Source organism: Strix aluco, chromosome 20, assembly GCF_031877795.1.
Source record: "Strix aluco isolate bStrAlu1 chromosome 20, bStrAlu1.hap1, whole genome shotgun sequence".
NCBI lineage: Eukaryota > Metazoa > Chordata > Aves > Strigiformes > Strigidae > Strix > Strix aluco.
In genome coordinates this window covers 3,950,964-3,977,478 of record NC_133950.1, presented here as the reverse complement: position 1 = coordinate 3,977,478, position 26,515 = coordinate 3,950,964, and the positions used below count along the sequence as shown (strand labels likewise).

Below are 26,515 nucleotides of genomic sequence, written 5' to 3'. Positions count from 1 at the left end.
ACACGCAGGCTGGGGACCCCGAGCAAAAAAACCTGCTGCTGTGACCTTTTGCCAAGCAAGTTCCCCTGCAAAAAGCACCTCGTGCTGACCTCACCGCCGCGTGGCGAGTGGCTGTATTTCCCCCCACGTCTTTTTTTTTTTTTTTTTTTTTCGATTAAACTGAAACGCGCCTGCCACTGCCCATCCTTCCTGGTGTCTGCTGTCCCTCCAAGCGGGTGCCGCGGGACGGGATGGCCATGGCACTCTGCGCGCAGGTAAGCAAGTGCCCGGTGCCACCCAAAATGGCCCCAAAAAATTCTTCTGGGGGCTGGGGCTCACCCAGGCCGTTCCCAAGGGACTTCTTGCACGGCACGGCTTGGGGGGGGCGGGGGGGGGGGGATGTGTGTCACGGCAGGAGGGTGGCTGTCCCCACAGGGTGGGACCCCGGGGTGGGGGGCCAGAGTGTCCCCAGGCCGAGCACTGCTGTCCCTCCGGTCGCCCACTGGCAGGCGCGGGGGGGATTGAGGGGTCCCGGGGGGGCTGGGCCGGTTCCCAGCAGGGGTGGCCTGAGGCCCCTGTGGCGGGGGGCGGCGAGGGCAGGCAGTGGGGGGACAGCGGGGGGGTGACGCGGGGGGAGAGGTGACACAGGGCGAGGGTGATGGGGGTGACATGGGGGAGGCGATGCTGTGTGGGGGTGACAGGGGTGCTGGGGGGGGTGACGGGGGTAGGTGCCGGGGTGGGGGGTGGCGGTGGCGCCCGAGGCCGCTGGCCCCGCCCCAGGCCGGCCCGTCGCGGGGCGGGGCCGTTACCAAGCGCCGGGGGGCGTGGCCCAGCGGGGCGGGGCGGGGCGCTACACGTGTCCGGGGGGCGGGGCCTGCGGGCGCTTCCGGTGCGGGCGCGGACGGAGGCGGCCGGTGAGTGCGGCGCTGCTCCCCCCGCGGGACCGGGCCGGCGGGGCACGGCCGAGGGCTCGGCGGGGCAGGGGCCCACGGCCGGGCTGGGCCGGGCCGGGCCGGCGCAGCGGGCGGCGGAGGAGGCGGGTGGGCGGGTCCTGTCCCGTGCGGCGGCGCCCGGGGCCTCGCTCCGCCTTGAGGCGCGGCGCGGCCCCTCCTCGCGGCGGGCAGGGCGGGCCGGGCCGCACCGAGCGGGGAGCAGCCTCCCGCCAGCGCGGGGGGGCGGCCGGCTCGGGCCCCGCGGAGCGCCGCCGGCCCCGGCCTCGCCCCCAAGTCCCGGCGGTGCGGGGGGGGCTCCGCCGCCACTTGGCCGCCTGCGCGGCGTTCCGCGCCGTACGGGGGGTGGCTGCAGCCGGGGGGCTCCGCCAGCGGGGGCTTCCAGAGCCCTGGGCGAGCCGGGCCAGCTCCAGGACCAGGCGGTGCCCGGGGCTCCCGCCAGCCTCGCGGTGTCACTTTGTGATCCCCGGGCACCCCAGGAGGTGCGTGTGGCTGGGACTGTAAAAGCAACTTGGCAAGGAACAGGCAGTCACGATGCAACTAAAAAATCGAATTTACATTCAAAACCTGGTTAAATATATGTACTGTAGAAACAATGATGCTCAGTGCAGTGGCGCACCTGCCGGCACAGCAGGGCTGCTCGGGGGAGACTGGGTTGTGAAAGGGATCTTCGTTATTGCTGTCCTCATTGTCCCTCTTCTGGGGTCACTTTAGCAGCTTTAACAACCCCTGGGACAGGCAAAAGTTACCCAAAACTTAAAATGTGCGGGGAGCTGAGTGAGCCTCGCTGCTTCCTCGGCTGCGCTGATGGGAAGGAGGTACCTGGGTGTGCTGCTGCCTTGCACGTTTCAGGTGGCTCTGGAATGTGAAGGTGGGAGATGCGTCTTTAGATCATCATAAGTGGTCAGAACAAATGCATTTTATTCTTTTCCTCCTTTCTAATTTGCTTGTGCCTCTCACATCTTTGTTTTCCAGCCCTTTGGAGAGCCCTGTATGCCTGCTTGGGCATTGCCAGTAAATCTGGGCTCTGCCATGTGCATGGCATCTCCCTGGGAACGTCTGGCTTTGGGCAGAATTATGGTCTTTTTTGACAACTGACAGATGTGAAAACAAGCGGTGGTAGGCTGTGGTTACCTCACTTAGTGCCTACAGGTTTTTGTGGCACTTGGTGGACTGAGGCAATTTATTTATACTCCTGATCAGCTTTAGGATGGTTTTTTACCCTGTTTTGGGCCAGAAGCCTTGATTTCGCTGAATAGGCTGCATTTCAGTAAACTTGGACGGGGATTTTAGTGTGGGCTGTCCACTCTGTCTCTTTGTTCTGGATTTCATTCTAAAATTAACTCTAAATTTTCTTTCCATATTTTTAACTAGATGGAGTCAGGCTTGTAGTTCACATCAGTGTGTTTACCTGTGTTGTTGGGTTTTGGGTGCCAGTGTAATATACTGTGAGTAATGCAGTTTATGTGAAAAATTACCAATCACACAGAGAAAATATTGTTGTTTTCAGGCTCTGGAGATACAGCCAGAATTTTTCGTTCACATGGCAGCAGCAAACTCTACTCCACCTGGCTCTTTGGATCTAAACCAGCCTGGATTTGCGAAGGAGATCCTGGGAACTAAACTGGAGGTCAAGTACCTCTGCTCTGATTGCAAGAATATATTGAGGAGGCCGTTTCAAGCTCAGTGTGGACATCGCTACTGTTCCTATTGTCTGAAGAAAATTATAAGGTAACTAACTTTTGTGCCTTCATTCTGAAGTCAAAATGCTTGAAAAGGCATTTTCAAGCAAAAAAGGAGAGAAAAGTCTCATTTTCAGGGCCTTCTCAGCAAGGGAGCTGTGTTTAATCATAGAGGTTCAGCATCAGGTCATCTTTAAGGGAATGCGTAATCTCTGACATGCTTTTATTGTTCTGGGTGTTGCTTCAAAGGTCCCTTTTCCAGAATCTCCCGGATTGTTTTTGCTGTTCAGGTCACAGTCCAGGTGGATCACCCATCTCCTTCAGTCTTCCTCGTAGCTACTGAAGGAACTTGCTCCTCAGTCATCGTATGGTTGTCGTGCCAAAATGTGAGAAATTTAAGCACTTCCAGAAGGGCTTCCAGAAAAGTTTCCTTGTGTTCTGTCTCACTCTTACCTTTAAGTGAGGGAAGTTGAACAGAGGAGTTAATCAGGAGAAGAAAAAAAGGATTAGAATCAGAAATGGGCATCAGAAATACACATAAGCAAAGGCTCAATGTGGTGTTTTAAAAATAAGAAAATGCTTTCGTTTTATAAAGTTACCAGAAATCACTTTATTGCTAAATCATAAATTGGTCTTTTTTTGTTGTGTTTGATGATTATTTTTTCTGTCCGATAGTGCTGGACCTCAAAAGTGTGCCAGCTGTATTCAGGAAGGAATATACGAAGAAGGAATTTCTATTTTGGAAACAAGCTCGGTAAGTCAAAATTTAAAAAAATAAAGAAGCTCACTGATGTCATTAATACCACTTGCAGTTTTTGTTTAAAACACAAGTTCTGAGAAATCCTTATTCCTAGGAAACGTTTTCTTCAGTAGTGAGAGTTATGATTAATGTGGTGGACTCCCCAGCTTCTAAAATCCAGGTCACGTTGGTATAGCGGTGGCCTACTTAAACGCTGTAATAACGATTTGTTTGCCACTAGCACACCTCTGAGGATGTGATGTGGCAAGTGGCCTGGAAGGAGCCTCAATAAAGTCTTAATAAAGAATGAAGAGACTGGACTAAAACTGCAACCCCTCAGTGATTTTTGTGGTTTGCTTGTTTTTTCCATTTTAGGCTTTCCCAGACAATGCAGCTCGGCGGGAGGTGGAAAGTCTGCCTGCTGTCTGTATTAACAGTGGCTGCACTTGGAAGGGGACTATTAAAGAATACGAGGTAAAGATCAAAACAAGGCTTTTGATGTCTGCGTCCTTTCTCTTTCCTGTGTGTTTGGGGGAGGCTCAGGTGGTTTTGCTTGTACACTGACACTGGCAGTGGTTGTGGGAACTTTCATCTCCCTGGACTTCACTGTAAGCTGGAGAGATTTCTTGGCTGAGCTAGGTTTGCGTGCCCTGCTGAGGGCACGGGCTGAACTGAAACGATTTCAGATCTGCTTGTGATCGCAGGCACCGACCACGTCCCTTCCATGGTGGGAGTCACCCGCTCTATCTCCTTTCTGCTGTAAAAGACAAGTGAAGTGTCAAGAAACTGTGCTGTGCTATAAAATTGTTGTGAAGTTCTCTGCGTTATGTGAACCTAAAACCTACTTCAGACCCGTGAGCTTGGGGAAAGTGGCCTGGCCACGATCCTCTTCCCAGCCAGCTGCCCCCGTAGCTGCCAGGGCAGCGGGACCCGGTGTTGGTCACTGGCTGGCCACCCATCACTCCGAGCTGTTCTGGGCCACGAGCCTGCGGGACAGGATGGTTTTTCCAGCCCTGCTCTTCTCGAGGAGCCCACCAGCTCTTCAATCCAGGCTGCCTTTTTGTGGCCTTGGGCAGTTGGTCCTTATCATGTGTATGGCTAACGTGCCTTGTGAGAAGCGTGTTCTTGCTGAGGGGCAGTGGGCCACATACCTCCCTGTGCTTTTCAACAAATCAACTCTGCTGAGGCAATTTGCATCATTAAAATACATTGGCAGTTAGCAGTGAATGTATATGTACCTGTGAAGCTTTGGTGCTCCTGAAGGACAGTTTTGTCATCCCTCTTGGAATGGAAGAACCACCATGTGAGAGGAACAGATGTTATTTCCCTCTAACACTCATCCTAGGTAAAGATTGTAGCCCTGTGGTTCGTGGAGCTTTGGTAGTGGCTGAGATGTGTGTCAGGAAAGTTGGAACCTCAGTCTGTGTAGGGTAATGTTTGGATTCTCTCCAATGCTACTGCAAGATGGCAGGAAGAAACAACAGCTGTGGATCATGCCTGAGTTTTCTGACTAGCTCCTGAGCCTGTTAACAGAGAGATGCTTCTGCACCTCTGCTTCCTTGTCCTGCCATCTAGAACCTTCCGCTTCTTTGTGCTAAAAGTTCAGTCCAAAAGATGAGGGAATGAGGGTGCTGTGAAACCCTCATTCATAGATCTCTAAGTGACTCATGGTGTGAATGTATGATTGAGTAAATGTCAAGGGAAAAGCTTAACAGTGATGCAGCACTGAGAGTTTGGGAGTTGCATTTCAGGGTACAGTGTGTTCTACTGAGGTTCCAGGTTCAAGCTGTGCCGTTGGTGCCTGCAGATTGTTTGACCCACGCTTTAATTTCTGCTGGTGACCAGTGACTAGAAGTCCGATACCTGCTGCAGTGTTCAAAATGGTGATCGTAGTAAGTGAGCTCATCTCCATTACACTAAACCAAATTATATTTCTCAGCAGCTTCCAGTGCTCTTGATTGTGCTGTGACTGATGAGCTCTTCTGAACTTTTTCTCCTGGATTTAAAAAAAAAATCTTAAAATAGTTCCTGTAGAGCTCAGCAAAAATCATCAGCTGCCAAAGGTCCTCCCTGTGTGGTCTCACAAGCGTTGGGACAGAGGCTTGAGTTCAGCCAGAACTTGCACTAGAAGTTCAAAAGGGCGATGAGCTGTCCTGGGATAAGTCTGTCTTCTTGCAAGGCTGCAGGTGTGTGTGATGCTCCAAGATCTTATGCACAACTGCTTAAGACCATCTGAACAGATAAGGCTTTGCCTCTTTTTTTACTCTCCACCTAATCTTCAAAAGGTTCTGTTAGGTGTTTTGCTAAAACAAGTCTATGTTTTGTAGAGGTGCGGCTCCAGAGTGCTTGGGCTGCGGGTCTGCAGCACTGATCTTGACTGTCATGGGTTTTGTTAGTCTTAGGGCAGTCTTGTGTGATGAAAGGGGAGCGGGATTTCGAGCAACGCTAGTTGGCTCCTCTCAGGATTGACCTTGCCTCTCCTGCTACCAGCGGTGGCATTCAGTCTAGTGGGGGTGAGGTTATTTTGTGCGCTCTCGGGAGAAGCTGATTCTTTCCTGGGAATTGCGGGGAGGAAGCAAGGTCTGGACTGTGTTATCTCTCCTCTCAGCTGCCTGCCAAGGAGCTGTGGCATTTAATCAGGCCTGGCTGGCCTCGTGTGGTCGGAGCTTAGGAGATGGTACGTGTAGCTGAGGAGAGCTGATGAGAGGAGGCGTCAAACGAACGCGTTAGCCCGGAGTCTCTCTCAGTACTGTGGACTAATGTTAAGCCCTGCCTTATGGGTAGGCCTGTTAGTTTAGTGTTTTCCTCCTGCAGTATGGTTGCATCTGTAGCCAGCAATGTGTGTAACGTCCCGCAGCAGCTCAGCACTCCCACTATGGAAAGTCCCTCGCTGCGCTATTTCCGACAGGACATGGAAAGTCCCTAAGAGCGAATTCATTGTTTGCTAATTTAAAAGTCATGTGTTTGTACTGAGAGAGACTGACTCGGCTGCTATCCACTTACAAATCAAAAGATACTGTCACTTCTGGTTTGCTAATCTTATCAGGGCATGAACAAGGAAAAAAATGTTCTGCAGCTGAAAAGCTCTAGCTCTTCAACTTCAAAAAAATTAATAAAACTGTTTTCAGTTTTGCTTTCTGTTCAGACAGACCAGAGTTCAGCTCTCAAAAGGACATACAAACCTGCAAGAGTGCAATCTGCTTGGACATGGCTTGCCCTCTGCTTAAAGCTGGGTGAAGCATATGAAATATTTACGTGCTTAGCACATGTCTGTGTTTATAAATGCATTTTTCAGACTTTGTAAATATTTAGTGGCATTTGGATAAAGCAGTTTGCGGTGGGGCTGGAGGATTTTACCTTTTAATCAGTAACCTCTTTTCATGTATAGGTTTCCTGATGAGTCTGCCTGAATGTACATACAGAAAAGCAGACTGTGGGCAGGAGCCTTTAGATTCTGGTGGAAAGTCTGAGGACTTCAGCAGAAACTAAAACTAACCTATTTGACCGAAAGGAAACACCAAGAAAACATGCTCTGTGATATCCAGATAGAGGGAGTTTGTGGTTCCTCAGCACTGGAGTGTTTCTTTTCTTGCCTTGTAGTACCTCCAATTGCCTGTGTTGCTCTTCCATTTTATCAATATATCTTCAGTTCTCTTATACCTTTTATTTATGCTTTTCACAGCACCAGCTCCCTTTCTTTGGCACCCATCAGGATTGGGATGGGAGGAGGGGGCTGCAGAGGGGTGTTCACGTGGTCAGCCATTTGTCACTCAGAGTCAGCGTTTGTTACCCAGACAGAGGTTCATCTCAGGAGATACAGTATTATTTGAGACATAAGGAAATGGAATTGTCTACGTTTTGGAAGGAGAACTGAGTTTTAAGCTTAATCCTGACAGCAGTATTTAAACTGAGTTGGAAGGGGGGTTTCTAGGAAAACAGATGAGCTCAGCTAGACGATGGTTGACTGTCATCTGTGGTGATAACCTGTCCTCATCCAAACTGGAGGGGATGTGTTTTCCTTCTGGTCCGTTGTCACTGTGGTTTTGAAGAGTTCACTTTAATTGAAGCCTGGAGGGCTGTGGAAGATGCAAAACTCAGAACTTAAGTGATATTACTCCGAAGCAGATGGTGTTGGAGAGTATGTCCACATCCCCTTCTGGGCTATGTGGCTTCCTGAAGCCAGAAGGACAGAGTAGCTGGGCAGTCCTTTCTTGCCCAGTGTTCCTACTGGGAGATGTTGAAGAAGCCCTGCTACACCTTGTGTAGAGAAAACTGTCCCTCTTCAAAAATGCTGCTGGGGGCTCTGAGCCTCCTCCTGCTTCATGATGCTTCACCGTTTCATGCCCCCCCATTCCGGCTGCATCCCAGCAATGCTCCGATAGTTTCTGGTGGTCGTTTTTAGCTTAGGCTGAAAACTTCATCTCCAGGCTTTTGCACATTGCTTAGAAGAGCTGCTGGTCTTTGGAGCTACTTCACCTGGCTCCCGTTGCCTCTGAAGTGTGCTTCTGAGTGTTTTAGAGCAGTGGTGCCTGCATGGAATACAGTATTTTAAGTGCTGTGGCAACCACACTGGATGATGCTGTATCAGGGACACCAGCCTCCCTTTTAAAACCCTATACAGCATTTATTGTCTTTTTTTGAAGGTTTTGGCTCCAAGTTATGGTATAGTATTGAAGAGCAGTTTGCAGCTGGTTCTGGCTTGATCAGAGTTTGCCCCAGGACCAGATCACTTTCTTGTGGGGGGATCCCTGACTTGCACACACAAATGACCAGAAGGACCTCCTGCTTTGGAAAAAGGGATCTGACACACCTTTACTTTCCAGAGCTGGAGCTGAGGATCACTCAGCCTCCCTTACAGTCCCCAAAGTAGAGTTTATGTAGCTGGCTGCCCAGACACGAGGCAGTTTCTCATCCAAGCCCGTGGTGGGAGGTAAGCCATGGGGAGTGCCGGAGAGTGCGTGTGGGAGGGGGTTGGAAAGCCCCAGCTGTAGAGGGTCTGCTCTTACCTTCTAAAAACAGCTCAGCCTTCTTGTGGTGGCCCACCTAATTAACACTTTTGGCATCTATTTCTTGGAAAATGAAAAGCTGTAAGTCATGAGCTTTGAAGCTGAGGTGAGTGCTGTGTGTCCCTTCTAAGCGTGATGAAACCCCTCAGCGTGAACGCAGCTCTGGGGGTTGTGGGGCACCACTTCACACCCAGGGAGATGTTCCTGGGGCTCCAGGTGTCTGGCAGGAGCCAAAGCCATGATCACACACACACCCCCTTGGGCACTTCCAACTCTTCAGACAGCCTAGAGGAGTCGCGTTTGAAATCAAGCCACTCACCACAGCCTCGACTTCTCCAGCACGTGAAAGACACCTGTCCAGCTGTGATGTTTGTCGCACCTCCCCTTTTCTGGGTGCCAGTCTGTAACACAGCCTCGTGCTGTAACAGCCCTTCTGTTCACAGCCTGCACCTCCGCGCTGCCTGCGGGGCAAAGGAGTTGACCTTGCTCTTCCCCACCGCCTGCAGCTCGCGGTGCTTGGCCGGTATCAACACCCCCGTTTCTAATGTGAAGGTCAAGCAGATCACTGTGAATCTTCATCCTGCAGCTGTCCCTTCTGATCTGAGTGATGAAGGTGAAGCTTTATGTGCTGGTGAAAGTACTGTGAGAAGGGAGGCAGATCTCTCCAGGGGTGTTATCCTGGGTCATGGTCAGTACAGGCAGTGCTTTCAGTGTGTTTGGAGCACAGCCATCAGCACTGCAGCATCTCCTGCCGCTAACAACAGCGGTTGGCTCACTATCGGAGGTGAATTCAGATCATTCCTATGAGCGTGCTGGTGCCTGGCATCATTAGTGTGATCGTATGATTGGAGTCCACTCCCCAGTGGCAGGTTGTTCTCAAGCAGTGACCTCGTTAGACATGAACAGCACATCTTGGGCATTTTTCATGCAACAGTGACTGGAACTGTTAATTGTAGCCTAGAAGACCTGTGGAGTTATCTCTGATCAGACATTCCCAATTGATTTGAACCTCCCTTATGTGTCAGCCAGCTGTTTACAGAGACTCAGTGTAGTCCAACGCCAAAATTTTTAATTTCCTTGGCAAGGGGATTTAGTCTTTTTGTTTTGCAATGCAGCTAGCCACATCTGAGGCAAGGGACAGTGGTGCATGGGCTCCAGCTGGCTGTGGGGCCAGTTCAGGTTCACACTTGGGCTTATCTAAAATGCTCTGGGGGCCCAGCCCCACTCCATTTCAGACTAGAGGCTCCCCTGGAAAATCATTCCTCTGGGATGATGAAGGGATGTGGGAAAAGCATCCTGGAGTGTCCTAGTGCCTCGTGCTTGTGTAGTTCAGAGCAAACAGGGAAAGGCAGAGTCTGTTTTAGGAAATGTTAGAAAGCCCACTGCTGCTTTCACATGTTTCTTGTACCTTCAACCTTCTTCAAAACCTGCTCTTGCTTTCACATCCATCTTCAATGCAAGAAATGCTGCCTTGATGTCCCTCTACTAATAAACCCCAAATCAAATGTCTGTCTAATCAGCCATAAAAGCCAACGAACAAAGCCATCGAACGTTGAAAGCAGAAGTTCTTGTGCTAGTTCTGAAGAGAGGCATGAATGAGGCCCCTGGGAGCCCCTGACATCTCTTCTGCCACTTGTAGTCCTCAGCTCAGGTGGACACCGTGGCGTTAGACAGCAGAGTAAAGGCCGTGGTGGTTTCCCATGCCATCATTGCCATATGCATGTCCACTAAAGCCACAAGCAGTTACTGATGGGAACTTAATCTTTGGTTTTGACACTTTTCTTTGAGGTTTAATGATTTGTGATGCCAAGTGTACTTGCTTGGATCATTGTCAGCAGTGTGTCCCAGCAAAGGGAGCAGGTCGTGTGTGGCACCAGCTGGTGCGATGGTCTTGGAACACTCCTGCTCCCAGCTGGCACTGTGAGTTACAGGCTGGGTTCCTGCTCTCCAGCCCTGTGTGCGGGGCTCCATGCAGTAGCACAAGGACCATGTGTGTGTTCCCAGTCCACCTGTGTGACGGAAGCTCTGAGCAGGCCTGGCTTAAAACAAGCCTTAGGACTCCCCTGATGAGGAGGAGACACAGCACGGAAGGGCATGTCGACTTCAGAGGAGCAGGACATCCCAAAGTACCTGTGTTTTGCGACACACTCCCCTCTTGGAGGCTCTGGAGCCCCCGGGGACCTGGCAGAGGAGCACGAAGCAACTCGTGCTTCTTGATGCGAGGGATTCAGGTTCCCTCAAAACCTAGGCAGGCTCCTTTTACACTGGAGACCCATTTCAGGGTTTTCTTTACACTTCTGTGGGCCCACCCTTTTTCTTGTAGCCAGGCTAAGATGCCAGAGGAGCCATGGACTGGATGTGGCAGCACCGGACACTGCCAAAGCCCTGACAGCACTCTGCTGTGCCCTGTGCCACTTGAGCTGGCTTTCCTCTGCCATCCTGTTAATTTTCCTTCCTTTTCGTTGCTCCCTTCCTGCTGCCAAGCCTTTCAGCTTTGTTGATGCTTATGGTTGCTGTTGCTGTGCTTGGAGGGGACCAACAACTTTCAAAGATCAACCTGCAGGAGACTGTTTGCAGAAGAGCTGCCGCGTGCAGCCAGCACCAAGCCTGTTCTCTGCCAGCCCTGCCCTTTGCGATAACCTTCCTGCAGGGCTCTGACAGAGGCATCTCACAGCAGCTGTTTCAAAGGTTGTTTTTCTCAGCCGCTTGCTTTGCCTCTTGACTGGAGGGAGGGGGAGTGCTGTGTCACACTGATGGATTTCCCAGCATGATTGCAAGACCTCCATAAAAATGGACTGGCACTGATATGGCAGGTTCCGAGCAGGGCAGCTGGGGAGCAGGTGCACCTCCTGCTCTGCCACCATGGTGTGGGGATAGTGATTTTCAGCAGTAGCCTCTTCCATAAATTCAAGTTTAGCAAAGCCTTGAGAGGCACAACAGCAATCAGATTAAACGTCAGTTTTCCCTTTGGTCTTACGCAGGCACAGCAGGGCAGCTTGTCCTGGCATTCCTTAGGAGACAATCGTGTCCTTCAGAGATCGGTGCTGTTACTACATCTCACTTTTCCCTGTGTGTGCTTTGCGCTTTTCTGCAGGGCTGCATTGGGATGTGCTGCCCTTGCTGCCTGTTCCTGCTGGTTGAGAGCTAGAGTGCAAGGGGATGATCCTGGGAGTGCCCTGAGAGAAATCTCAACTGCAGATAGTTTTTCTGCTTTCCTGATACCGAGGTGGGAGAGTTACGGTGCGCGCAGAGCTGCAGGCGAGGGGAGGGGGCTCAGCACCTCCACTGCAGCCTGTCGGTGCTGCTCCGGAGAGGAGCACGGGTAGGTGCTGGAGGACTGAGCGGTAACCCACGAGTGCCTGCGCCCCGAGCGCGTGCTCGTAGGCTGCCCTGGTCCTTCCAAAGGTGGTGGTGGTGTCTGATTTTCTAGTCTCTCAGGTTGGCTCCCAGAGACTTGCCTGTTCTGATGGTGGTGTGAGATGTACAGGCTGCCCCTGGGTTGTCTCGCTGTTTATTTTTAGGGAGTGAAATTGTTGTGCAGATCAATGGGCAGTTTTGGTTTTAATTGAGTGGGAAGAGCAAGGTGTTGCTGTGCAGGCTGTTAACTCTGCCCAGTTTTTCCTGCTCCTGCTGTTGGATGCTGCAGGCTGGCGTGTGCCTCGGTTTACAGCTGGTGGATGAAAAGTCAATGCTGAGGTAACCGGAGAGTAGCCCTGAAGGTCTGAGCCAGACTGTTGTCTTCCAGTTCTGCTTTAATTCTTCTATTGCCATTCCCTCTCTCCAACACCTGTGAGACTTGAGACAGGTTCACTCTGGGACAATGATTCTGCTCTCACCAGCCCCGTTCACAGTGATGGCTTTCCAAAGCCACCTAAAAAGTTCACAGCAAATGCCCAAATGTCAGAGATGCTCCTCTGTGCTGCAGAAGCTCACAGATGTGGGTTTGGGAAAGGTATAAACAGGAGGATTGCCCCATTCCTGGGGGAGTGGAGTGTGGCAGGTCAGGCTTGAATGCCAACCCCTGCTCTTTGGCTCCCGGGTGGGGTGGATTTCTTACAGCAGCAATACCATCTGTCTCTGTTTAGACACCCGCGTAGAGGGGGAAGGAACAGGGGATTCCAGAAGAGCCCGAAACTGTTTATACAAAATTTTTTGTCGAGAGGTTTGGATCTGTGCTGGTTAAAGCTAATGCGTCTGTGTGTCTTAATTTATGTACGGACCAGTTGCACTTTCAGCTTAGCTGTGCGGGGCTGGTTTCCCTTCTCGTGCTGCAGGCTGAGCACGCTTCGTAGGGCTGCTGCACCTTGGGTGTTATATCGCAGTGTAGCATGTAGTCGGGATGGAAGATAAATGCTGGGAGGTGGGGAGGGCAGAGGGGGTGGTAGTTTCAGGCCTAGCACATCGGCACAGGAGAACATGAGTTTTAAATGCTCCCTTTTTAAATAGTTGTCTCTACACTGAAGTTTCCTTTCTTCAGCCAGACTGTTTGTTCTTATGCCAGCGTTTTGTGGGTCGTGGGGAAGATGCTATCTGGTGTTTCTAGAACATGAGAGCAGTAGGTGGGTAGAAGAAAGGGTTCAGCCCCTCTGAGTGAGTGGGATGAAGGAAGGCACTCTGCCTCCTGCACCTCCTCTGCAGGCAGCGGTGTCCGTGCAGGCAGCACTGCCCAGCTGAACCGTGCAGGCTGGCCGGTCACCTCTACAGGGACAGCGCAGCGGGGCGCTGAGCCCGAGTGCTCATTTCAAGCATAAAAAGGAGAGAGTAACTAAGAAGCCAAAGCTGAGCCACTAATGGGTTTCACTTTCCAGTTTCTGATGTGGTAACAGTATTTAAGTTTGTGCATGTTTCGCCCCCCAAGACAGTAACTTGTTTTAATAAAGAGTAAATGTGACCAAGTTTTCAAAGCATCTGGTTTCAGATGACTCCTTTATAAATGCTTCTGGGTTTTTTTCCTGTTATTACCGTGGCAGGATACTTTAGTGCACTTATCTTTTAATCTGAATTTTGAGCTGCGTTTTCATGGAATTTACAATGCCTTGTTTCAACTGGTTGGTGTGTAAAGAGAAGGTTTAAGTGGTGTGGAAATGACACAGAAAGCAGAGGCACATTCTAGTATTCCCAATTTAGCCGGTGTCACTGGCCCTAGTATTTGCTGAGGACAGAGTATTACATTGCCCTGATCATTTGTTCAGCTCCTCTGGCCGCCAAACAAACTGTGTGTGCTCTTGCTGCAGGGGTGGGTATTTGTGTGCAGGGGCTATTAGATGAAGCAGTTTTAAAATATTTTTCTTTCTGGTTGAAAGGTGGTTTTCTGGTTTGAATGTAAAGATACTGTCAGACAGCTCAGCCCAGTGTGTGATGAGTAGGCTATGGGTTCATACCTCAGCTGACTGATAACCATTACAGTGGAAAAATTATACAGATTATCTTGATGACATAGTGGCTTACTTCAGTCAACCTGCCATAAATGGAGATTCCTGTTGATAATCTTGTTCATCAAAGCAATAATTTGATTTTTAAAAAAAATTAGCAACTTTTAAATTGAGGCTGAGGCTGCATAGACACCCAGAATTCTGGTAGCCTGGAGATAGCACAAATGAGTCAGCATGCAGAACTATCAGTGTGACCAAGATTTGAGTATCGGTTGGTAAATACAACACTTTTCTGTAATAAAGTATAAAACTACCCCTGTTGAATTGTACTCATCATATAACCTCACTGGAGCTTTTATTTAGAGGACCAAATATTCTCCTGTCGATTCTCTTACAGGCTCATGACGAAGTCTGCCCTGAATTTCCGCTGACTTGCGAGGGCTGTGGGAAGAAGATTCCAAGGGAGAAGGTACCAGCTGTCGGGGAACCTCGTGCCACGGTGGCGTTTGGCGTCCTGATGGGCTGACACCAGCGGTCTTGGAGCAGGGAGGAAAACCAAGACCATTAGAAAGCGAAGTGGGAAAAACAATGAAGTGGGAGCCATTAGTACAGATGTGACCTTTCCATAAGGCTCAAACTCCTGGTCGGGTGCGGTGAGCGTGACTCGTCGGCACCTGTAGTTTTGTGTTAGTGCTGCCGGCGCTGCCTCCCTTGGAGTGGCGGGTTTGGGTGCAGAACCTCCATGGGAAAAGCAGGCTCGTGGTTTTAAGGGGTACTTATGTCCTGTGTAAAGCAACTATATCAACCACTGCTGCAATTGTGGGAAGGGAGCCTATCTCCAGCTAATTTAATTTATTTCTAATTAATCATGTAAAGAATCCATGTCTATAGGGTCCACCCTGCTGCTGACTCCTGGGGCAAGGCTCAAAAGTCTGAAAATCAAAAGTTTTGGGAAACATCTTCAAAAAGCATCTGAAACCATCCTGCCTGCTACAGGCGAATATATTTTTAATAGCACTGTTGCAAAAGGGCGTTGTAGTGGGGCAGGGGGGACAGAAGCATCAAAAAGATGAGTAGAGTTCTTCTAAATGGGCAGCGTCACGAAGGACTTGGTGCTGGGGTCTTGGGATACAGATCTGCTTGTCTGCAGGCTGAAGCTGGAGCCCAGCAGAGACAAGGCTTGTAGGATTCCCACAGGTGATCTATCCTTCGTTTAAATATTAACTCCCTCTGTTATCCCTCTCCAAACTTTTGCTGATGAGCTGCAGCCATTGTAACTCTGAGTAACCGACTCATTAAGCAAGCCAGATGGATCTAGAAGCTTTTAAGAAAGTGGTTTAAAAAGTTTTAATCGACATCTGTTGTAGCAGATGTGGGTGTTAAATGTGGAGTATGGTTGTTGTTCAGAACAGACCACTGGTATCTGATGAGGAGACGTCTATCAAAAACAAGATGGTAATGTGCCAGTGCTTGTTAGCATTAATCATGCACTGTGTGGGAACCCAAACGAGTCATCCTGGCAGCTGGGGGTTAGTGGCACTTCTCTGTAGAAATATCCACCGTCGGCCTCGGCTCCTCACGGAGCTTCAGCTGCCAGATGAGTGGTGGCCAAGGTGCGGTGTCCTTCAGCACCCCGGTGAGGTGATGCTGGACCCAGCAGAGCAGCTTCCCTCACACAGGTAGACTTGCAGTAATTGCTATAAATACTCAGGCAGGACTACTTTTGCTCTCAGATGTATAATGCTTATCTGGAAATAAAAATACCAAGCTGTGGTGGGTCATATGAAGTGCCTAAAACTAAACAGCTATCTGTTTCATAGGGTTGTTCCTTATGCCTCCCCTTCCTCTGCCCTCAGTGAAGATGGTTGCTCAGCATCCATAACATGTACCTGTGCTGGTTGCTTTTTCTTTCTTGCATATGCAGGTGAGAAGTGAGACCTAGCTGTCAAGAGAAAGAGAAATAAAACTTCCTTCCACGTGTCAGTGCTGTATTTACATTACAGTGGAAGTCATACCTAATCGTAGGTAGTGTCCAGGTTTAACTAGTTTGGCAGCTAGTGATGAGCAATGGCTTGGGTGTTCTTGAGATCATCTTCAGTTTTCTAGGTGTCAGCAAGATGGAAAGGGAGCTACTGGGGACACGTAAGATCTAACATTGCCTTCCTTTCTTTCTAGTTTCGGGACCATGTGAAAACTTGTGGCAGATCTAAAGTGCCTTGCAGATTTGAGGTTGTCGGATGTGCTGAGGTGGTAAGGGCTTGTCTGTTGATGTTTATCTTGGGACTTGTTTTCAGTTCCAGTGTTAGAGTTAATCTGCAAACTGCTGTTGCCCAAACTGTTACAGATGTTTGTATTCAGATATTTGAACAAAGTGGTGTTTCAGACCCTTTGCAAATGGAGCTTGACATCATCTGCTGTCCAGAGTTTGGGTATCCAGAGAATGAACTTAATGTGGAAGGAAACCTCCTCCTTCTTGAGGAACACCCTGAGTGCTTTGAGACCCTGCTGGTTATGCTGCTTTCAGCTGTAAGCGCAGAACTGGGGCCAGGCCATATTTCTCCATGTGATTTCCCAGCTCCTATTTGGTGATTTCATACAAATTCCTCCTCGGGGGGATTACATGAGGCTTTGTCCTTCGGTGCTGTTAAGTACATCTGACAGAGCCCTTTCGGGAAGTAATGGAGGAAGACAGGGTAGAACAGTGTACAGCTGGGGAAAAGTTAAGCATCCATCTGTGTATGTGATTTGCAGCGTTTCTAAAACAAAACAAAAAGTCCCACCCTCAAAACAGGTTTTTTAACTATCTTTCTTTGGTTTTTCCCCTTTATAATTTAAAGCTAACGTTGTGACCTCAAGAGGAGGAATTTGTTCTGTGGATGGTGACAGCGTAGATTGAGCTTGCTGAATGGGGGATGTATTTCTCTTCATGTAGGTGGAAAATGAAAAGCTACTAGAACACGAAAGCAAGTGTTTGGCGGAGCATCTCTACATGCTACTGAGTTTTGTGCTCAGCCTCAAGGCTGGGTCTGGAGACCTAAAGCCCCTTCCTGCCCTTTCCTCATCACAAAACAACTCCCCACTGCTGGCAGCAAGCTCTCTGTGCTCAGAGTCAGAGCTCTCCAGGTCCTTGGAGCTCTTGGGAAGATGTGAGGCCCTTGAGAGGAAAACGGTGACCTTTGAGAACATTGTCTGTGTGCTCAATCGGGAGGTGGAAAGAGTGTCTCTAACGGCCGAAGCCTACAGTCGGCAGCATCGACTAGACCAGGAGAAAATCGAAACACTGAGTAACAAGGTGTGTAACCACTGGCTTGGGCTTTCCAGCACTCTGAGCAGAGACTTTTCAGTTTCCTTTCCATGTTATTAGCTAGCAAAGCTTCACCGCCTAGCCCTGAAGCTTCACAAATCCGAAGGCAGAACTAAAGTATCGTTTGTGCCTGTGCCCAACTCTCAAAAGCTTCCTGGAAAAGCAGGAATTAAACTGACGTGCATAAAGCGTTCAGATCTCTTGTTAGTAATCAAGTTATGCAGACACCGAGATGTTGTTCTTAGGTGAAGATTTCCAACAAGAGACAGAGCACCCAGCATTTCACCTGGATCTCTCTGAATCCATGGGGCTGTGCACCTTCCAGACCTTTCAAAAGGAGTGTAAACGTTGGTGCTGTGCTACAGTGTTGTGCCGAGCGTGGTCTGGAGGTGTGAAGAAGCTGCCCCCACCAGTATGCTCCAGCACAATCCCTGCTGAGCACTGCCAGTGTGTCCTGGCAACTGGGAGTTGTGCAGTTTGCAGTGTACCTGTGCTCTCTCGGCAAGGGAGCTGCCAAAACTGCCGTGACTCTGTGCTAGGGAGCAGTGATTAACCCTCCGGAGACCGTGTTGGCTGGGTGTAGGTTCTTCTCTTTTTCAGTCTAGTTTTGTCACAATGCTGACTCGTTGGTTTTTTCCCCTCCCCATCCTCACTTCTTTTGCTGCTAACGTAACGGAGCTGCTCGTTGGGAGGATTTTTCCATTCGCTGTGGGAAAGTTTCCAGCTCAAGCACTGAGTTGTATCGATGCATCTTCTCCAGAATGACAGGGTTCAAAAGGCAGCTTCAGTGAATTGGCTTACGGTGCTGAATTTCTCCCTCCCGTGACCCCTGTCAGTTCTGGAGAATGTCTCTTGCTAAAGAGTCGTCCTGAAGGGGATGCTGGTGTCTGCTGGCTTTCTCGGGTCTCACAGCAGTACGTGTTTCTAACCAGGCTGCACCGTATATCCCACTGAGCAGGTCCGGCAGCTGGAAAGGAGCATTGGGCTCAAAGATCTGGCCATGGCTGAGATGGAAGAAAAGATCCGCAACATGGAAGCTTCCACCTACGATGGTGTTTTCATCTGGAAGATAACAGAATTTGCCAGGAAGCGTCAGGAGGCGATAACAGGCCGCTCTCCTGCGATCTTCTCTCCAGGTTATTGCCCACAAATTTGCAAAATTGCAAAAGCCTTTTGCGTCTCAGCTGGGTGTGGGATTTGTAGCGGTGTCCTTAGCAGGGGAGATGCTGGCCATTCAGGTGTACTTCTGTTCCTCTTGCCCTGTGGAGCCTGAACCACTTTTTTTTAGCATTGGGCTAAATGAAACTGCTGCTGAAAGAGGTGCTTTTTTGATTGCAGACGACCTTTATAATTTCTCGTAATGGAGAATGCAACCCTCTTAGCTCCTGCATAACCCTTTAGTTAGAATTAAAATACTCAGAGACCATAAAACCAGCAATAAAATGGTGAAGGAAGACAGGAAATATATGAGCCCCAGAAATGTATTTTAGTGCCTAAAGCATAATGGTGCAAGGGACGATGTCTAAAGCCCAAAGCATACCTAGGGAAGTGCTTGAATATCTGTTGGAGGAAGAGGCTCTCCTTGCAGCACTGCCCCAGCCCAGCACTGTTCCTCCTGTTCTTAAAAAAGAAAATCTTGGACAGTGAGCAGTAGGTTGTGATCTGGCTTGTTTGCTTATGGGAGCACTTCCCAGGCTTGCAGCTGTAAGATGAAACCATCTCTTCACACAATTTCATTGCTCGTTGGGGAGCTCACCCTGCAACAGAATGGTTGAAGAGGGGAGTCTGTGTTTGCCTGAGCAGGAATCACTTAGATCTAAGTGTGCTGGAGAGCTTTTTCAAAATGCCCAGAGCTGCGTGCAAACTCAGAGTACGTACCTTACACCTGATTCCTGGTGCTGTGAAAAAGCAGACTGTGGCTGAGCTACAAGATAAAAGCAACTGAATTTTTAAAACTACTTTAAAATCTGGTTTTTGGATGAAGGCTGTTCAGAGTCCTCTTTTTCTCTTGAAAAACTGAAATTAAAACGGTTTCCTCTTCTTGAGGAGGGAACTAAACTGCTACTGAAACTGTGCACATGCAATTAGCATTTCCTTTTAAAAGGCAACAGCAGCTGTGGAAAACCCCTGCTCTCTGTCCCCTTCAGGAAGGGCAGCACTTCCTTCCTTTTCCCAAAGCCAACAAATCAGCTTCAAATCTATTTTGTTTGACTTAGAGGACCTTAAATCTTGCATCCTGTCCATCTCCTGCACTGCGCTCAAGAGCTGCTTGACCTGACCGTCTCCAGAGGCTGCAGTGTGGAGGGAGATGCTGGACGGAGCTGACTCTTGTCTCCTCTGGCCACGGGCGTCCCTGCTCACTGCGCCCCAGCTCGGGGGCTCCTCAGACCCCTCCGTGGGCTGATGCCACCTGGGATCCTTGCAGAGGGCGGGATTTACTTTTCTAGGTTGGAGAATCAAGTCAGCTGGTGGAGGGATATAAGTATCAGAGTCAGCCTAAGGGAGGGAAAGGGGTGAAACCTCTCCACATGCAAGAGGCTTTGTGTGTGCAGACGTTTGTTTGGCCGTGCCCTGAATGCACAGTTCCTCCCTGAGCTGCAGCTCAGGGTTGCTGGTGCCTCCTCCTCCACGCTGTGTGCTGGCAGGTCTCCATCCCCTGCCTGGCAGTGGTGGCAGGGCAACAAAGGCAGGGCTCGGGGCTTTTATAAACTCCTTCATCAAAGGAAAAACTACTTTGTGGGCCACCAGACTGTGTTTTATGTTGCTGGTGGGTTTCTGCAATCTGCTCATGAAAATCTTGTCTGTGGCTGGCGGGATTGGAAGGTCAGGGCTGCCTCTGCCTGACGCTAGGACTGCGGCTGGAAAAGGCAGCACTGTTTTTTTTTAATCTTGCAAGTGCAAAGTACAAGGCCTTGTTTCCTACAGAATTCGATTGTGTCATTTAGACAAGAGATCCTTGTTCCTGATGCTGCTTTAGCTGAGAAAATTAGGCTGAAAAACAAATGTTTCTTTTGCAGGAGGGTTTTTTTAATCTTAGAAAGTGAAGCAAATAGACTAGTGCTGTTCAGTCTGGGAAGGAGACAGCTGTGAGGAGAGAGGTCTAGGTTGTGAATAGGATGAAAAAGGGAAATAAGTATAATTGTTTGTTTTGTATTTAAATGTAAAGGTGAGGAAATACCAAATGAAATCTGTGTTAAAACAAAGAGAAGAAAGTAGGGTTACCACTCACTCGCATTGTGAGGACATGATTGCTACAGGATTTTGCAAAGGACAAAATCATAAAAGTTCAAAAAGGCAAATCCTCACAAGAAATGTTCATCATGGGCGTGAATTGGGACAGACCAAAGTGAAGCTCCTGCTGGGAAGCACCTACTGCTGGCCATCAGATCTGGGGGGCGGCGTGCTGGGCTTTTGCTTTGCCTCTGATGCGCTTTGGCTTTGCTGGGGCCAGTGGGAAGCAGGATGCCTGGTTCACTGCTCTGAGCTGGTAGTGTGGTGCACGAGGCTGCCTGGTGCCTTTTCCTGCGTGCTCCCGCTGCTCTGACCAGCCATCCTCCCTTCAGTTCCCCACCTGGTTTTATGTTCAGAGGGTTACAGGAGTGCTGAGGAGCCTGGGGGGCGGTGAGGATGTGCCGCTTGGACCAGCAGAGGGTGGCATCTACCCTGAAAGCCTTTGGGTAAAGCAGGTGGAGAGAGAGGACTAGAGGAAACGAGTTGGGGAGTGCCAGGAGGGGAGGTGTGACCAAGCCCTGATCTCTTGCTCCTCACCCTGTGGAAGTGCACAGTATCTCTGCTATTGCTAGTCTGCCTGTTCATAAAAGTGCACCGAGTCCTGCAGAAAATGCCAGCTCTGATCTCTTGCCCCATGCCCTGAGGCTGTTGAGCCTCACCAGACCTGAGGCACGTAGCTCTGCGCTGCTGAGAGGGCAGTTTGCAGCAGGTCCCCTTCTGAGGTGTATTTCTGTGGCCCTGCACGGGTCTGGTATCACAACATGGGCATTCCCAGAACTGCTGGAGAAGGAGAGAGCCTGGGATCCCCGAGCCCGTACCCGGCGGTGCAGAGCGGCTGGGATCCAGTGGGACACCAAAGCTCACTTGCTTGAGCCTTTGGCCCCGTCAGAGGCAGCCAGCTTACAGAGAGGTGAAGTGAGTACTGAGGATGGTCTACCCCCAGACAGGGTTTTTTGGGGTGGTTTTGTTCCTGCTCTTCAGTGTTATTGCCGAAAAACTGCAGCTCCTTGAGCAGTGATGCGCAGCACAGCTGGTGGATCTGGAGGGGGATGCAGTGGGAAGTGCCCAGCTCCCAGCACTGCCCAGGGTGCTTGTGCCTGCGGTGGTGGGTGGGGAGAGCCCGAGGGGCTGGCTAGTGCCCTGCTCTGCACCGCAGCCATCTGCATCTCGACTGGACCAGGGGCTTGTGACTGCCTGACCTTGGGCTGTCTCCAAGCCAGTCTAAAATGGCATCTGACTGTTAGTTACAAACCACCTCTGTGGGGCAGGTGTTTTAAGACCCAGCCCTGGCTTCTTCCAGGACCCAGGTCCTCAGAGTTCAGAGGAACCTGCTGGTGCCAGGCTTTGCTGGGTTGGACGCTCACTGTGTCTGTTTTGCAATCTTTGATAGCTTTCTACACGAGCAAGTATGGCTACAAGATGTGTCTGCGCGTTTACCTGAATGGGGACGGCACCGGGCGTGGGACCCATCTGTCCTTGTTCTTTGTGGTGATGAAAGGCCCCAACGACGCGCTCCTGCGGTGGCCCTTCAACCAGAAGGTAGGTTTGGGACAAAGCCCGCTATGGCCAGCAATGTGCCTCTCTAGTTTTGCACCCACTTGAGCTTTTAGACACCGTTGGTCTGGCCTAGTTAGCAAGCAGAAGAAGGAAGGACTTTGATATATCAGCAGCCCTGGGGATTCCCCAGTCGTGCTGAAAGCAGCGAGCGTGCTGCAGGGCAGGGCACGAAGCGGCAGAGGCTGTGGCAGGAGAGCAGCAGCGTGTTCGGGAAGCGAGCGGAGCCTCTGCCTGAATTCAGGGTGAGGGAAGGTTGTCCTGGCCTCGGTACTCGGGGTGCAGCTGATGCTCACTCGCCATCAGGAGCTCAGATTGCTGGTCCTAGACGTTGCAGGTGTGTGAAACACTTCCAAGCTGAGCAGGTGAAGTACTGATGCAGAGAGGGACCACCCGCTTTCGCAGGGGGACGGCAACTCTGCGACTTCATGAAGTACCTGCGTGGGGTATTGGTGTTGGGGGCAAACGCCATGTCAGCCACTTCTAGGTTGTCAGAGTCAGTCTGACAGCCCTGTGCTGCCACCCAGAAGTTTCCAGTGACAGGGCAGGATGTGGAAAGGTTTCTGCAGAATGTCACTGAGATGACATTGTCCACTGGCCCTACTTACAGGCATTTCTCACGCGCATGATGTGGCTCTGGTTCCATTGGTATTTGCATGTTTCACATGCAGGTGAGCAGGTTACTGGACAGCGTTTCCATGTGCTTTTTATTCAGCCATGCTTGTATATTTTCACATTTCCCCCCAGGTAACCCTGATGCTCCTGGATCAGAACAACCGGGAGCACATCATTGATGCCTTCCGACCCGACGTGACATCCTCCTCCTTCCAGCGACCCATCACAGAAATGAACATTGCCAGCGGCTGCCCGCTGTTCTGCCCCGTCTCCGTGATGGAAGCCAAGAACTCCTACGTGCGTGATGACGCCATCTTTATTAAAGCCATCGTTGATCTCACGGGCCTCTAACCCTCCTCACCTCCGGGAGCAGTGAACGCAGAGCCAGCCCCAGGTGGGGCATCCCCCTCTTGTGCTGCACTTCAGGCAGGTCTCGGAGCAAGGAGGGGGCAGAAGGCAGAAGGGGAAAAGCCCTTCCCAAGAAAGGGACCTTCACTCTGAGTGGAAACAAGGTGTCTGATGGGAACCCTCTTCCCTGGTGTCAGAGAGACCTTCCCTGAGAAGAGGTTTGCGTGGACGTTCACAGTCTGCAGGTACAAGAAGATCTCCTGCAGGGACTTGGGTGTCCGAACTGCCGCTGTCTGGGCTCCCAGTGGAAACCAGTGCAGCTCTTGCTCTACCAGTTTAGTGCAGATCCGCAGTGCTCTGTAGTAAAACAAAGGTTTGGCCTGAACGAGCACCACCTCGTGTGGATGTTTGGCTCAGCCACCTAGGATTTTCTGCAGAGATCTCTGTTCCTGGAAGTTTTGTGTGCTGCAGGGGTGCTGTTGCTCTGTGCCTCGGTGGACAGGAAGGCTGCGTGGCAGGCTCGGTGCAAGCTGGGTCAGAGAGGTGCAAACAGTTCTGCTGTTGTTTTAACGCCATCAGTGTCTTCAGAGGTGCTGAGCTGAGCTGTGTGGCCAGCAGGGGAGCGGTACCCCGAGTCTGGCCCTCGCTGTGTGCTGGGAGCGTAGGATGGGGCAGGCAGTGCCTGCGGCCTGGGAGGGAGCGTGGGGCAGCACCGGGGATGCCCACAGTGAAAGAGAAGTGACTCTCCCCTGGTGACTGCCCGTCCTGTCCCAGGAGAGGAGGGTGGTGCAGGGCTCAGTGCAGGATGTCAGACCTCTGAACCCCAAGAGCCCCAGGTGGGTTTTTAGCCAGACCCTGCCGTTCTCTGCCTGCCCGTGCCTGAGCAGTGGTGGGCAGGACGGCGGCAGAGCTGGAAGGTGTCTTTACTCACACACAGATGCTCCTGAGCTGGCTTTCAGCCCGATCGTGGGGCGGCTGCAGCAGCACAGGCACACCAGCCTTCCCAGGGCCCTCTCCAGCGGCCAGGCACGTGCGGCTGCAGCTCCACTGCTGTCTGCACCTACGCTGCTGCCGTCCATCTGCACGGGCCCTGTCACCTCTGCGGCTGCCTGCACAGCGAGGGGCTGCCTTGCCCACCAGCAACCACTTTCCCCTGTCCCCTCAGCTCTGGGGACAATGTGCCTGCTGGTTCCTGGTCATTGCACACTCTGCTCAGCCCCTCACTGAGGCTGCAGCCACCTGGGTAGGAGCTGGGGTGGCTGGAGCAGTCCCAGAGTGAAGCTTGCTGTCCCCTTCTTGTGCCTGGGCTCCTGGCACCACTTCTTTCTGGGCAGCAAGCGTTCAGCACCCACGAGAAGGTCTCTGTTTGTGGAGAAGAAACTGCTGCTACGTCCCTGCAGGGTGGCTGGCTGGTCCCTCGGAGTTGTTCTGTTGTGGCTGTAGCTCTGGGCAGGTGGTTAACCAGGCTGGACTCTGGAGGCTTTGCTGCCTTCTCTGCCTGTGCTCCCCTCACCTGCTTCAGCATCCGAACGTGCCCCAGGAGAGTATTTGTTGGTCCCAGGAGCTGGCTGCTGAGCCCACCTTGCAATAATAGCCCAGGACCTTGTCCAGCTCCTGTGGTGCTCCTCGGACTGGGAAGGGGCACAGTGAGACTGGAGGGTCGTCACCCTCTTCTTGCTCGTGGCTGCCATGGGTCACCCTGCGCAGGGAGTCGCAGGCCCAGGGGACACGAGGCTGTGGTGGAGGAAGGCCCGAAGCCCCTCTCTGCTCGCAGCTCCCTGCCTGGTGGACACAGACTCCACCTTGCTTGGGCTCTGCTTCCACTGCTGCTCTGGCACAGCCACCCCCGTGGGGCCAGGGACAGCACGGGTGGGGAGGGGCTGTGGCCCAGCGAGCCCTGTGGCTCTGCTGTCCCCTGGGCCGTGGCACCGCACTGACCGCCTGCTCCTGGGGTGCTTTGGGGTGTCCCTGCTGCTGCCTGGGGAGCTCGGGGGGTGCCTGATGTCCTTCTCCAGGCTGGTGGGTAGCTGAGCTGGACCCTGACCCAGGCTGAACCTCCTGCACCCAAGGGTGCTGCGCTGGCCAGGGGGCTCTCCCTGCCTGTGGATGGGTGCTGGGACAGCCTTCGAGCCCCCCTTTGAAGTCCCCCCGTGCATCTTATCGTACCTGTTGTGTGCAGAGGCTGCGGCCAGGGGCAGACTCTGCTGTTTCATCAGGAGGGGGACAGGAGCCCGTGCTGGGGTGAGCGCAGCTGCTGTGGGTGAGGCAGGGTGGGCTGGGAAACCTGCTGGTGTGGCCACTGCGACCCTGGGAAAAGGCGAGGGCAGCGGAACAGGCAGGGGCCTGCCCCTTCCTTCCCCAGGGCAGAGGGTCAGTAGGTGTGTGTCCACCTGCAGCAGCCCCTGGCAGAGCAGAGTGGGGCTGGGCAGCTGCCTGCACCCTGCCTTGCTGCCCCCGCCCCTCAGCTCTTCTCGGAGGTGGGAGAGGGGTGGCAGGACCCTTCCTTTGTGCGAGGCCCAGCCTGTCCCCAGGCATGGATCGAGCCCTGTGTTGCCATTCTCACCCTGTTGCCTTAGGAGGAAAAAAAAAAAAAAAGCCTCTCAGAGCCTGAGAGCTCTGCTCCCACCCGCACAGCTCTGCACCGCCAGGCCTGGGGGAGGCTCCCAGCCCTGCAGAGGCTGGGAAAGGCCTGGAAAGGGGGAGGAGAATCACCTCCTCCCATTCAGCAGTTGGGGATTTAAGTATATTCTATGGGGTGGGAGCAGGGAAGCTTGGGCTGAGCTGACGTGAAGGTCTTTGCTCTTGGGGTGCTGGACGCCTGCAGCGGGGCCGTGCAGCTCTGGCTAAGTAGTGCCGGGGGTGCCTGTGGAGACGCTGGCTCAGTGTGGGGGTCTGGGCTGTTTCAGGGAGTGGGTGCTGGTCCTCCTGCCCCAGCAGGTGCCTGGAAGGTGGTGGGAGAGTCAGTGCTGCGAGCAGAGCTGAGGCTGAGCCCCTGCAGCCTGTGGGGGGCCGTGCTGCCGTTGGAGAGGGGCGCACAGGGCCATGGCACGGCCGGTGAGCCCCTGCGACAGCAGCTCGTAGTGGCCACGGTGTTTCCCTTCCCTCAGCCCGTGGCTGAGGGGAGGCAGAGCTGGTGCTGACAAACGCTGTCTGCTCCTTTTTTCATTTTTTAGCAGTTCTGGAGCTCACAGCAGGAATTGTGCGTGTCCCTTGCAGCAGCCCGTGTGCTGCAGGGGTACGGTACCTTCCCGGACACAGCTCTGCCAGCCAAGCTGGCACACAGATGGACACTCGGCACAAGCCACTACTGGATTTCAGGGTTTTTTTTCCCCTTTGACCACAGCTATGGGAGAACACTCATCCCAGCCTGGCATTGTGAAGTAAGTTTTTTTTTCCCTTGAGGATGTAGTATGGTCGAAACCACAAATAAAAGCCATTTGAAGAGCACTGTTGTTGTATCATCTCTGGGATGCTGGGGCTCTAGCACTGCATGGAGTGGAAGAGGAGCAGGGGCAGCATCACCTTGGGCTGGGGTGTTACTTCTGTGCTGGGAGCTTTCCCCAGCTGCTGCCTCCCTGCAGTATTGCTGCAGCCTGGGGGGTTCTGCCCAGCACCAGCACTGCAGCTTCCAAACAAGGGGTGCTGGAGCAGGCAGGGAAGGAGCTCTCCGGGGGGGGGGGGGTGTGACCTGATCCCAGCCTGGCTGCGGGAGCATCGCACGTACCAGGGCCACGG

General features: G+C 52.0%; 1 protein-coding gene across 3 annotated transcripts; it reads left to right on the top strand.

Moving 5' to 3' along the window:
* The first annotated feature begins 149 nt into the window (after positions 1–149).
* TRAF2 (TNF receptor associated factor 2) lies at positions 150–26,227 on the top strand. Of its 3 annotated transcripts, none has more exons than XM_074845907.1 (10): positions 150–254; positions 2,440–2,660; positions 3,287–3,365; positions 3,726–3,824; positions 14,126–14,197; positions 15,904–15,978; positions 16,661–17,020; positions 17,991–18,168; positions 21,654–21,802; positions 22,565–26,227. In XM_074845907.1, exons 1-10 carry the CDS (start codon positions 231–233, stop codon positions 22,781–22,783), a joined length of 1,476 nt encoding a protein of 491 aa, XP_074702008.1. In that variant the 5' UTR covers positions 150–230; the 3' UTR covers positions 22,784–26,227. The 3 variants fall into 3 exon arrangements, with proteins under 3 accessions (XP_074702008.1, XP_074702010.1, XP_074702009.1); XM_074845909.1 differs by lacking the exon at positions 150–254 and adding an exon at positions 805–893; XM_074845908.1 differs by lacking the exon at positions 150–254 and adding an exon at positions 1,262–1,800.
* The last annotated feature ends 288 nt before the right edge of the window (positions 26,228–26,515 follow it).